Source organism: Athalia rosae, chromosome 1 (assembly GCF_917208135.1).
Source record: "Athalia rosae chromosome 1, iyAthRosa1.1, whole genome shotgun sequence".
Taxonomy (NCBI): domain Eukaryota; kingdom Metazoa; phylum Arthropoda; class Insecta; order Hymenoptera; family Athaliidae; genus Athalia; species Athalia rosae.
In genome coordinates, this window is record NC_064026.1 from 6,523,705 (window position 1) to 6,536,487 (window position 12,783).

Sequence of the window (12,783 nt, forward strand, 5' to 3'; positions counted from 1 at the left end):
TTATTTAGGGTGCAATCAGGCTAAAAAATTGTAAAATTATACAGCCCAAGAGTAATGGTAGCAAGTTTGCTCTCACCTCAAACTCAACCACGAAAACCAAAATTAAAATTCTAACAATAAGTTGGGTCAACAGTGACCATTGATTGTTGAAAACTGTGGAGAATTTTCTATTCGTTGTAGTTCTCATGCATTAGAATTTGTACAACGTTTTACGTTGATAATATGTGCGAAAAAAAAATCGATCCGAGTCCAGTTATCTCAATTTCTCGTGTGAGGATTCCGGCATACGTCGTCTGTTACTAAAAAATTCTCGCGTGCGAGAAAATCATAACCGCTTATAATCGAACTCATATGCAACGATAGGTAACGTTGACTTCCGTAGTATACCGTTAGCTTTAACTGTCCTTATTAATTGAATCGGCATCTTGGCCTGTAGATTCGTCGAATTTTTACAATAATTGAAATAATTTCGGGATGAATGTGACTTTTAACGAGAGTCGAATACTCTGTGCGTACGAGCGCTTAAGGATAAATTCTAGAATTTTGTTACCCTCCAAGGTCGAGGTGGGTATAAAATATCGGCGAAACACGCAATGTTTGAAATGGCATCGTGGCCTTGGCTCAGGCGAACGACATTTTACATAATCTCGAGTCACATGGGATGGTCTATGCATAAATAATGGCCTAAGCCTATCTCCGAAAGTTGAAGCCAATCGAAACATGAATGGTGGGTTTTATGGATTCTTCTACACTTTATCGCATCCTAAGTCAAGGTTTAAACAAGTAAATTACTAGCCATCTATACGGCCAATTGGTATCTTCGATAAGCGCCGTAAGATGATGTTTTCACCTGCGTTACAGTCGCGAAGAATAAATTCTTCTTCTAATTATTGTTTTGACTTTCCAGTTCATCCTCGAACATTGCTCTTCAAAAATCTGGCTGAAATGTCAAACCGCACAATCCAATCAATGTATTATTCCATGATCTGGTCTTTTCTCTAGAATAATCATCTTTCATTGGGGGGATGATGTGACAGGGTCAACGGGTTTCTTGATAATCGATTATACCTCAGAGGTCAGAAATTATCTTGAGTGAATTAAATTTATTATCAGCTCCGTTGTTACCTCTCGGGTTGACTTCGGTACAGAGTCATCGTTGGAGTTTCAAATCCCAATTTCCTTATGATTACTTCGTGAGAGTTCAGATCACGACGTTGGTTACGTTTTTTTTTTGTTGTTTTTTTTCTAATTCAAAATACCCTCGATGATAAAGCAAAATAATAAGCAAATGAATAAAATTGAGTCGATCGTGATCAATTATCAGGTTAATATTCATTGGTGGTTAATTAATTTAGCAATTCTTCGTATAATTATATATAGCTGGAAGAGGCCATAACATAAACAAGATGAAATACACAAGATAAAAACAGGTTGATTCATCAGTTTGCAGAGAATTATTTATCTATGAGTCGTTATGGTTCAGATTTGACCGAGACGTGATTTCCAACTGGCACCGAGGAACCGCCAAATTATGGCTTGACCTCTTTTCTTTTTAAAGGCTGCTGAATTTCAAGCAAGTACTAGGTACCTATGACCTATCAAAATTTTCGTTTCCTAATTATTCCTTCACTACAAATCTGCTTGGATAATTGTTTTTACGTAGACTTGAATTCGAAGAGTTGTACAAAGATCTGGCAATTACTGAGCACATGAACCAGCGCACTCCATCGGTACGAAATGTCTATTGTTTTTCAGAGATTGATTTTTTTTTTCTTCAATGTTGCTGAAGAAAAATCATCAATATCGATGGCGAAAAATAAACACATACAAATGCGCGGTAGTCCTGTATCATTATTTCGCTTTTTGGAGCAGAAAAATCGAGATATCTCAAAGGGAAAAATTCGTGGCTCAATTTGGCCAACGGATTCGTGTTTCTGAGGTCAAAATACGTCAAAAAAGTGCCATACAATCGAATTTAAAAAATAAAAATTTTTGGTCAAAAATCGAAAAAATTCCAAGGGGTACCCCTTAAGATTTTTTCGATTTTTGGCCAAAATTTTTCATTTTTTAAAATTGATCATATGACACTTTTCTCATGTATTTTGATCTCAGGAATCCGAATTCACAAGTCAAATTGGTCTATCTATAAAATTGATCGAGTTATCGCCAATTATTCGGTTTATGAAGAAGAAAAAATTAGATGTATTGATGAAAAAAATTTGAGGACTGACAAAAAAAACTCTACAAGCGTGTGAAATGTAATGATGTTGAAATTGAAAAAAAATCACGGGACAAAAATTCAACTGACGAACGAAATCAAATGCGATGCATTCTTGCAATGTTAGTATCATGAGATTATTCATTTGCCCTTAACTTATTGTTTAGTTGGGGCTACGCAGCGCAGCCAATATTATCAATTCAATGGTTAGTATAATGTAAGTTTATTTCCCAAAAAACAATCGGTGGACTCGATTGTAGTAGTTAATATGTTATTATACCTTTCATGAGTATGTATTTAATGTATTCCTATTTACGTTGAAAAATATAAGAAAATAATTCGAAAACAAATAAATAAAACGATAAACCGCACCTGTGCAGAAAAAGACAGCTCGAAATTGGGCAAAAAATCATTTGATTTAAGTAATGATCGTTGAACTTTAACGAAATGTCAGTGCTTTTTTTCAGTCGAGTACCACACTCTCCTGACGAGTTAACCAACGAAACGTTCAACCGGAAATTAGTCTTCATCATTTAGCTATCGAAGAGACAATGTACGTATAGTACGAATGAAATTTGCATGTTTGAATTCTCTAGTTTTTTTCCACAATTTATCAACTAATGGAAAATTCTATTTCCACGTTTTCCCTGTTGGGATGATAATTAATAACTCTGAGTGTTCGGTGAAATCGGTATAACACCACAATCCGATGCTTCGCGTGTGTGCATCGGTAGAACATATTAATGATGAATGAAAGCAGTGAGTCCATCGAACTTAATTCTATGCGTATAGTACAGTAGAAGTAATCGTGATTTTATAACATGTAATTAATACGGTGTTCAATCTCCAAGGTAATATGCAAATTAAAAATCCATTCGTCAAATAGACGCGATATGAATCAGACGTTAGAGTGTGGGCAAGACTCTTGAGATGCAATTGCTTCATTTAATACGCGACGTTTTGCAATAGCTACGAATCAAGCATAATATGACATCTGGTAATAGATGCAGAAGGGACAAAATTAGTGATCATTATAATCAATCTCGATTAAAAAATTGAATAATTGAAAGAAATCTGAGAACTGCGGTGCCGAATTTTATTCAATGCACAAACGCACCTTGATGTAGAATTTCGTTACACATGTGCTGCATTTAAATAATTCATAATGATACTATAGTTTATAATTCACACCGTGAACTTTAACTGCAGAATTTATTGTCAGTAGTGGTATTATATGCATAATTAATTCTGCGTTAACTCCGCTGGGATATGTAATCGGTAAGAGTATGAAATCAAGGAGAAGGGAAAAAGAAACAGTAAAAAAGTAGAAGTTGTAGAAAACCATGACGAAGACAACTATATATCTGCGTTCCTTAAATTTGTTTAATTCACAATAAATTATTATATAGCGTGGAAGATGAGCTCCGCACTATTTGATAGTTGTCGACCTTCTTTGCATATAAGCATAAACGTGTGTATTTTATTAGTGGACGTATAACAGCCAAATATAACAACCAGAATACCACCGACGCCTATCTCGGCAGTAAAAGTAATTATACAGGCTGTTTAATTCCATGTGTCTAACGACTGGATAATTTCGCATAAAACGGGAGCAATAAACTCGATATATTTTGAGAAAAATATTCCGCCTTCAAACGAAACTCTTTAGCGTTACTTTTAATTACCGGCGTGATCGATATGATTGATGTTACACCGAGTGGTCGAAAATACAGCGAGAGAATTATATAATCTATTGGAAATCAGAAAGATGTAACTTCTGTACGGCGATTGAATATTCAAAAAGAACTTTTTGTCCGTTCTAAGACGCGCGTAGAATTCCTTCCTCGTTTTGAGATTGAATTTTTTTCACTCAAATCCCCCTACAGATCTGTAGCGATCCCACGTCGGATATTTCAGATGGGAACGAACACTCGGCTGCGAAAGAGGAGAGACAAAGTAAAACGAGTATCACAAGTATAGCGATCTTTCGCGAATGTGGTTTGTACGATTCACCGACGGACTTCCGTGATAAACGGGCATGCGCGTGGCAAAGATGCAAGTGATTCATTTCCGTACGAACACCGAAGGTAATTAATCAATTCTCATTACTGATATCAGGACCGTACGCTATCGACGTGATTTTCGAGTGTCATGAAATTCGATCTTTTTTTTTTCTTTTATAAACACCACAGCGTTCGGGTGATAAAGTTTTTGGGTATTCTGGGTTCCTAAAAAATCAAAAAACGAAGTCCAGTTTCCCTACTGATTGGGTTGCGTCGTATGCATATCACGTAAGAATTAGTTCTCCGCACGTTTTATATAATAATCGGAGTAACCGAACGTAATGTAAATTATTAAAGTGCTTCATTAATCAGATTGATTTCTATCCAGTGAAAGGTGACTCCCGCACGTGATTAACTAACCAACCGACTAACTACGTATGAGTAAAATTAACGAAACAAAATTTCGGGTATAGAATTTTAATTACGTTAATTAAAAGTGATCTGCATATTGCATGCGACGGCAGGGATCCAGCTCCTCAATTTATCGCACGGAATTAATTAATGATAGATGTTCAATTCGTTAACATTTTTTTCATTTTTTATTTCTGCCATTATCCTGTCTCGAGGAATCCAAGACGTACGAACTTGTATAATGTACCTCACGCTGTGTCGCGAATGATTTTAATTTTTTTACTCTGGAAATAAATCTATTGAAAATATTTTCGATCAAATCTCTGACTAGAGCCCGATAAAAATGATCGTGGTGACGGTTGTTATTTCGGAGATATTTTATCTGATCCGAAAATTGACCTCTCGATCGCCGGAGATCGGTAACGCGAATGTCTGTTCAAAGTAATTTGCGAGTTCTTTTATATATACAAATCCGCACTTATCGCCTTTCGCTCGGTATAGTTCGATGAATGAAAAAAAAAGCAAATAAAATAAAACGAATTAAAAAATCGAATGAGATAGCCGACGCTCGGTAAGATATTTACTTTCGTTAAACTCCACCGATCTACGTGCTCTACAAAACGGTGTTTTGTTAACCCTTTTGTTTCCATGGCGGTCTCTAAGCCGTCTAGCTTGTGTAAGAATATGCTGAAAGTGGTTCGGTAAAAACTAGTATGACAATGAATTAATCGAATGAAATTTGATCCGGCGAGGTGAAATGAAAGTCTGCCTTGCTCCAGCCCGACTATATTCCCTCCTTTTGCACCGTCGCATGCATCACTCGACGCAGTTATAACAGACGATAATACAACGTCGTGAACTTATCATTCCGAAAGGATACGATCTACTTCTAAAATTTGGGGAAATACTTTTTTCTAATTGCAGTAATAATATTCGCCGGTCATGGACACCCTTAATTTTCGGTTTTCCATATTCGGTATTTTTGGATGCCTAACATCGCTTTTACGTGAAATCGATTTTGTACAGATGGATCGTAAACTGCAGCGGTTTTAGGTACAAGAGAATCGTACGTACTTAACAAGTATCCGAACTACAACCATCGCAGCGAAAGTAAAAGGAGAAAGATCATTGGACAAGTAACAGTTCTACTTTTGCTTTTACTCATGGGCCGGTTCCTACGGTTATACATGTATAGGTATACCGGCTTCGATAGGATTGACAGCTGCGTTCATTTATCTTCTGCTATCAGATAACGATTCGATTTTTAATCTATTCAAACGCTACACGATCGAACATCGACTCGGTCGGTCTCGGTGATTCTTTTGATAGAAAATGAAAAAAAATAGGAAGTTAGTTGTTCTCCCCAGAAAATGCCTCAACTTTATCATGTTAACTACGGCAACGTTCATTACTTTCACTATAGCGAATCATGATGTTAATCAACACGCATACGCTGCATCCATGAGGTGAATTCTGTTTTTTTTTCCTTATCTATTCATTTAGTTATTTATCTTTCTGCTTTTTCTTAATACGCAGAAATTATCCGCCGGATAATTTTCTTCCTTGTAGAGTTTTAATATACGCCTCTATTCAAACCGCAAAAACGGAGTTCATTCTCCTATATAACTAATTTACAATTTCCGATAATACCAACTCACCGGCACACGATCTCTTTGCCTTCAAAACTGCAAGTAAAAACTGTCGGCCGTCAATGTCTCCGGCAAGAAAAGAAAAGGAACTAATAAATCATTTATAACAAAACTGAATGGATGAAGAAAGAATCGGTACAGCTAGACGTCGTTTTTGTTCCGTCGAGAAATTACTGTTATCAATTAACTCCAAACGATCCGCAGGTTTCGATCGTTCCAAAGATTTTCGAACAATCGCGAACGATCGCCGCGTTTCGGAAGTACGATGATAATAATAATTAAACGTAACTATATACATCCAACTCTGGCTAGGTGAAATTTTGTTTCAACGATCGCAGAAATCTATCTATAATTCTCTGTTCGAAACGCTGCTGAGTTTCACGAAAAATAATAAGCGGAAACAGAATATGCACATGATATATCGTTCGCACGATGCAGCTATTTATCGCGTGTGCGTACCATAGATTACAGGTACATAGTTGTAAGAATCACGGAGTGAGTTGTTACGGTGGACGGAATTTTTTTTATATCGGGCGCATTTACAACTCCGATGCGATTGTAATCTCGGATGCATGACGTACCCGTGTATTTATTAGTGATTGTTCTTCCAGCTATCTCCGCGACTTTTGTCGCGCCGGTTTATGCGGTTTGGTCATTTTTCAAATACACTTATTGTGACTTGTCCGATAGGAACGTAGTTGAGGTACGTTGCCGCGCTGGAGTTGCGATTTATCTGAGGTGTTAGGCGGTAGTGAAAACCGGCACGGAATGCAAAAATAATTTATAGCCCACCGTAACCTCGTGTTAACTTCTAATCCTGCACGACTCGAGAACAACATGTATCACGAATCATTCGTTGAAAGTAATGTGGTCGTAGATACAACGCCGACACTTAATTACACGCGTTGTCCGTCAATTTTATTTGTGCGGGAACGGTTGCAGGCGGATTGCGAATCAGGTGTCGGCGTGTATAATTTAAAAAATAGGTAATCCTCTACGAAATTTTCGGACGACCGTAATCCTTCACCCGGAAATGGCTGTCGGAAATTGGTGCTGGTATTGTTTGTCAATGCTGAACAACGTTAACGAGAATCATCGTGTCCCTGAATCGTTCTTCTTTGTCTTTAAGTTTTTTCTTTCTTCTTCCAATATCCGTAACTCGGTTCTTACATTCTCTGCAGAGGATAGCGAGGAGACACACCCGACTGATTCTGAAACAAGCCAACTTGGGGAAGGAGGAAAATATCAGCGATAGAAGCGGTAGCTGCCGCCGCCGCGGGAGGAACCCGACGAGAGAAGGTTGAGAAGGTGCTTGGAAGGTGGTACGGGAAGGAGGAGACCTTTCTTCGACGGCAATTGGTAAACGCGGTTATAAAGTGAGCGGGCGACGAACCCGGTTACCGGAAAAAAGAAGACACTTGCGAACGTAGGTATAAGTATAAGTTAGAAAGAGAGTGCTTTCTTCGGATCTGTCATGGTGAAGGTCTTCGTATATAAACCACTGACCGCTCTGAAATTGTCAGTGAAGTTCGCCTCACTGGAAATACCACCCAAATCATACAAGCAAATATGTTCCGATTTGTAAGTCCCGTATTCCAGATTGGTGGAAATTATTTTGGCTCTTATCGAAAACACCCCGCGATTTTCTCACATTTTTCCACGTACCAACAACCGCTGTTTGTCGATCCTTTTTTTGTCCACACGAAATCATCTTCGTCGCTCGAATATAACCGCAGTACAGTTGGCGCGATCGAAAATCGGTTGACACTAATTTTCACCGGGTTTTCCTACGATTTCACTTTATTCATTGCTTCGATCCGATCGATTGGCTCTGGTCTCCGGGTGATCGAGAAATTCGGTAGACGTGTCCGCTGACCCGAGTTGAATCGAGTCTGCCGATTATTTTTCTACTCCGACGAAGCGACCGCGAAAGAGGATATTCCTGCACCACGCGAACGTGCAGTTCGCGTTTCGAACGGTCGTTGTACCCGAGTTCCTTCGTAATCCGCGGTTTTGAAAGGAATAATTCACCGAGTGTCGGGAGTGTTCGGCTAGATAAATTTGCAATATAACCGCGGAGTAGTTTATTCCTTACCTAACCGTGAAAATGTACGTAGCGGAGTAACCGACAACCTTTCTATCATTCTCCGCAGTTACTGGTAACGGTCGCTCTGGCCACGGCGAAGGCATCGCACTACTCCTCCGGGGGTCACGGCCTTTCCGTACAGCCTAAATTCCTCTCGCAGTCCGTTCATCTCCAGGAAATTCCCACAAAGGTCATCAGGATCACAAAGACTGTCGCCATCAAGGTGCCCGTGCCCTATCCCGTCAAGGTGAGCTAATTTCGCGGTTTCTCTTTTTTTCTCTCCAAGATATTCTCATCCGATCGAACGTCATCTCCGTCTCCGTTCGCCTCGGTGGAAAAAAGGGGAGCAATTTGTCGATTAGTTTGATTGATATTGTTCTTTATTGCTCCGAACAGGTTCCGCAGCACATCCCGGTACCGGTACCCGTAAATCATCCAGTCGCAGTTCCGGTTCCGCAGATCGTAAAGGTGCCCCATCACGTTCCGATCGAGATATCGAAGCCGGTACCCTACGAGCTTCAGCAACAGGTCCCCGTTGTCGTCTCGAAGCCGATACCTTTCCCTCAACCGGTACCGGTACCACATCCGGTGGCCATAAACAAACCAGTATTTTACCCGGTACCGCATGCAGTTCCTTATCCCCAGCACAGCGAGCCGACCGGTTACGGAGGCGGATACGGCGGCGGTGGCGATGAAAGCAGCGGACACGAGGGGCAGAGCTATAGTTCCTACGCCGTCGAATCTCAAGGGCAAAGTCACGGCGGTGACCAGGGTGGTTACGGGAACGATAACTTCCACGGATCTCAACCGGACTACTCCTCCCATCACTAGATCGTCATTGAACGTCATTGATTAAGGGCAATATTATGGCGACGGTAATTTGAACCTCCGATGCCTTCGCCCCAACCAAAGTCATCGTTAAGTTTTTACCTTTTTTTTTTAACCCCATTGTTGATTCGTCCTTGTTTTATACCCTTCCATTTATTTTTCTAATAAAACTATAGTGCGTTTTTAGCATTTGTAAAATATTGTGCGGATCTGTTTGATTACGAGCCCGATCTTGGAAATATGTTTTGCACGCTGACCCCCCGTTATCGCTAGAAATGTAAAGAAGTCTGGGGATTCCAGACGACCGTTTCACATGGGATGGTCCGATGAAATTCTACAGTTCAACTGCAATTCATTGGATTACATGCGAGAATGATATACGACAATTCTCGACCGCATCGGCTGGAAATTATTAAGATTTATGGCTATCAACAAGTTGTTATCCGCGGTACTGACCTCTTTGAACATAGTGTGTTAAGTGAACTGGAAAATAGGTGGTTTATGAATCGGACCGGTTAAAACGGTCTGTGATGACATAAAACTTCTCGTCAGCCTGCACCGCTCGCAATCCGTTTTACATCAATGCGTTGCTTGTTGTGGTCGGATCGAGTGAAAATCGCGATCGGATCCTCGATCTCCAGGTTACCCGCGACTTTCTATATTTATCGTCGTAGTCGAAGAATACCATAGCAAAAGAAAATTTGGCTCGGAAAATCGCACAAATTGGAAGAGGTATATCTTTTACTTTTTTCGATTCCGGTGCCGTAAATTGGAATTTTGTATTTTAGTGTAAGCATGAGTTTACTGTCCACGGTTTTCGCGATACATTCACAAGTGATTTTGGGCTGGCTTTTTTCAACTCTCCAAACGAGTCAACGAGTGCATTTGTACGAGTGGAAATACTTCCGTGCTGTGTCACGCCGGTACGCGTAACACTCTACTTCTTTGAGTTATGAAACGAGCATTAACTCATTAAAGCGTATGTAATTCACCTTTGACTCCAATTGAGAAATACATTTTCATGACACTGTAGCTGTTGCGCTGACCGGGTGTCGTTTGTCAAAATTTTACCGCGTTAGGAGGACTTTGAAATTAGTCTTTTCCAGAAACAAATTGAAAATAATTCTCGATATTTTCGCTTTCACCATGACGTTGATTTGATTGATTTGAGATGGATTTTAATTTTCATCTACTATGGCAACTCGCGAAGATGTTTATGAAATTTCCGAATCACTTCCATTTTTATCTCGCACAAAGCAATCGGAATTTAAGATTATCCATTTCTCACAGAACCATCAAATACAATAAAGTATAAATTATTCGTAACAAAATCAGGAATGCATTCGGACAAGGGATGAGGTGGGGCACATTTCAGAAAATTCGAAATTTTGTAGTTAAAATATTTTTATTGAACCAAAAGTGTCAAAGAACACGTTGACCAATGACACGAATGGTAGCAACATTGTTGGTCTATTTCTTTTTCCTTTTTTTCGTCAAAGAAATAGATCTTCGTAGGTACTGAGTAGATGGTTGCAAAATAAAAATATACAGTAAAATATATATATATATATAATAAAATGAACACTTTTTCTCCTGTCTGATCTCAAATGTGAAAAGGAGCACTTGCCATTGGTTTAAATTTTACGAATTGAGGTACTTGGTGTGAAAAAAAAAAAAGTAAAATAATTGTTCCCCCGACGCCCGGACGCCGCTTAAAATCGACAAAAGATATTTCCTCAACTCGCTCCCGCTCTTGAAATTAACAAGAGGTGACTCGAGTTAGTTACAGAGCAAAGATTCAATAATTTTTCTTTCAAGTAAATACGGAGTCTGTGCAATCGGCGTTGTCAATTCGTAGAACAAAACTTTCAATAGCGTCGATCGAGAGTTTGGATGTTGATTCGCGCGGTTGTTGGTAACTCGTTGATTCAGTCGTGGTAAACAGTTGTTCAAAAATCATCCAACTGCGCAATATAAATCCCTCGAAATCCATAGGGCGCGTGCTCCCCCCCCGCACTTCAAGTATCACGATTACCAGGATGAGAGGCTCGAGATTCCGGAGTTCCATCCGTGACTCTTGATGACGATCGGATCGGCGTGAAGGGTCTTCACAATTGGGACGGCGTAAGGCTGGGGAACACCAACTGGGTAGGGAGCTGGGACATGGACCTTGACTGGGTAGGGAGCGGCAACTGGGTAGGGGCGGTCAACTGGGTAAGGTACGTGCTTGGTGACCTCAACTGGGTATGGTTTCGGGACATGGACGGGGTAGGGCCTGTCGACTGGGACCGCGTACGGAACCTGGAAGCAAAAAAGGGCGAAACAAGGTCAGATCGATTCCTCCGACGCGGGGATGTTTTCGCGGCCGTCGGAATCCGCAATTACGATTCGATCGCGCGTGCTCGATGAACCGTGGATCGGGTCCGAGGACTTAGCTCGCCTCCGTCCAGGCGACGAACGGTGCGCGCGTTACCTTGAGCCAGATCTTCCGTTCCCTTGGACACGCCCGCGATCTCTCCTCGTCGCAGGTTATACCCCACGCGGTGGGAATAATTCCCATCGTGCCACCGCGCGAGGAAGAGGGAGGTGGCAAACGGCAGGTGGGACGACGATGATCATGTCTTAGACGTAATTGACTCGGGACCGTTATGCCTTGTGTCTTATACATTTACCTTGACGGGTACGGCGACGTGCTTCTCGACTGGGACGGCGATCGGATGGGGAACAGCGACCGGCACTTCCTTGGTGATGGTGGTGTGCGTGCTAATGGAATCTCCCAAACTGATGCCAGAGCCATAGCCGTAAGCGGAGCCGTAACCGAGACCCGAGCCCAGGCTCGAGTAGCTGTTCAGTCCTGAGCCGAAAGTGGAGTAGCTGCTTCCTAGGAGTCCCGAGTCCCATCCCGATCCGTAACCGAGTCCAAGAAGTCCTCGCTTGTCCTTCTTCGTTTCAGCCTTTGCTGCGGTTTTTTCTACCGATGGCTTAGCCTCCTCGGCTACGACGAGGGCCACCAGGGCGAAAAGAATGATTACCTGAAACGTTGTCACCGTTTAATTTCTAGCTCCAAAAATATTTTGAAAAATTGTTATTCCGCTCGCGTTCGGTTAATGAATTATTCATTTAATCGCTCCAGTTCTATTTCAGGCCGTAACGTACTACAATCTCGAAATCCACAGACGTTAATTAGGTAATATAAAATACATAAGATGTGCGTGTTGTTTTTTTTTCGTTTTTGTTTTTGGAAGGTGTAATTTTTTCCACCTGACGATCAAAACCGTTACTGTACTGGTAACTTTCTCCCGGAGATTTTTTGAAAAATTTCACCCGTATTTTTTCGTTGATTTTTTTTTTTTGTTCGGCTTTACGGAGCGTTACACTTGTCGTGGACTAAATTCGATCACTTGTTATAGTCTTATTACTGAATTGTACCTTTGCGTTCATGCTGCTGCGTTTGTTTCGAGCTTGCAACTGAAGAACTGTCTGAAGATTCCCTCTTTTATACGGAACGCGAACCCTCCGCAGGAGGTGCTCACCCGGGGGGCCACGTTGCGGAGCGTCACTTACGCAATCCTCCCGACTCAACATCGA

General features: G+C 40.9%; 2 protein-coding genes across 2 annotated transcripts; one reads left to right on the forward strand and one right to left on the reverse strand.

Annotated features, from left to right (window-relative positions):
* Positions 1–7,713: 7,713 nt before the first annotated feature.
* LOC105688009 (E3 ubiquitin-protein ligase RNF12-B-like) lies at positions 7,714–9,399 on the forward strand. The gene is made up of 3 exons (XM_012404013.2): positions 7,714–7,862; positions 8,435–8,614; positions 8,764–9,399. Exons 1-3 carry the CDS (start codon positions 7,851–7,853, stop codon positions 9,196–9,198), a joined length of 627 nt encoding a protein of 208 aa, XP_012259436.2. The 5' UTR covers positions 7,714–7,850; the 3' UTR covers positions 9,199–9,399.
* A 1,182-nt stretch (positions 9,400–10,581) lies between these two features.
* Positions 10,582–12,777, reverse strand: LOC105688016 (zinc finger protein 512B-like). Its single transcript, XM_012404024.4, has 3 exons — positions 12,625–12,777; positions 11,868–12,227; positions 10,582–11,496 (listed from the first exon to the last, which is right to left on the reverse strand). The coding sequence occupies exons 1-3, from the start codon at positions 12,634–12,636 to the stop codon at positions 11,227–11,229; spliced, it is 642 nt and encodes a 213-aa protein (XP_012259447.2). The 5' UTR covers positions 12,637–12,777; the 3' UTR covers positions 10,582–11,226.
* Positions 12,778–12,783: the final 6 nt, after the last annotated feature.

Excerpts from the sequence above, each read along its gene's own strand:
- LOC105688016 (XM_012404024.4), bottom strand. Across the intron at positions 11,497-11,867 it reads ACGTCGCCGTACCCGTCAAG|GTTCCGTACGCGGTCCCAGT; the intron begins GTAAATGTATAA and ends TTTTGCTTCCAG.
- LOC105688009 (XM_012404013.2), top strand. Across the intron at positions 8,615-8,763 it reads CCGTGCCCTATCCCGTCAAG|GTTCCGCAGCACATCCCGGT; the intron begins GTGAGCTAATTT and ends TGCTCCGAACAG.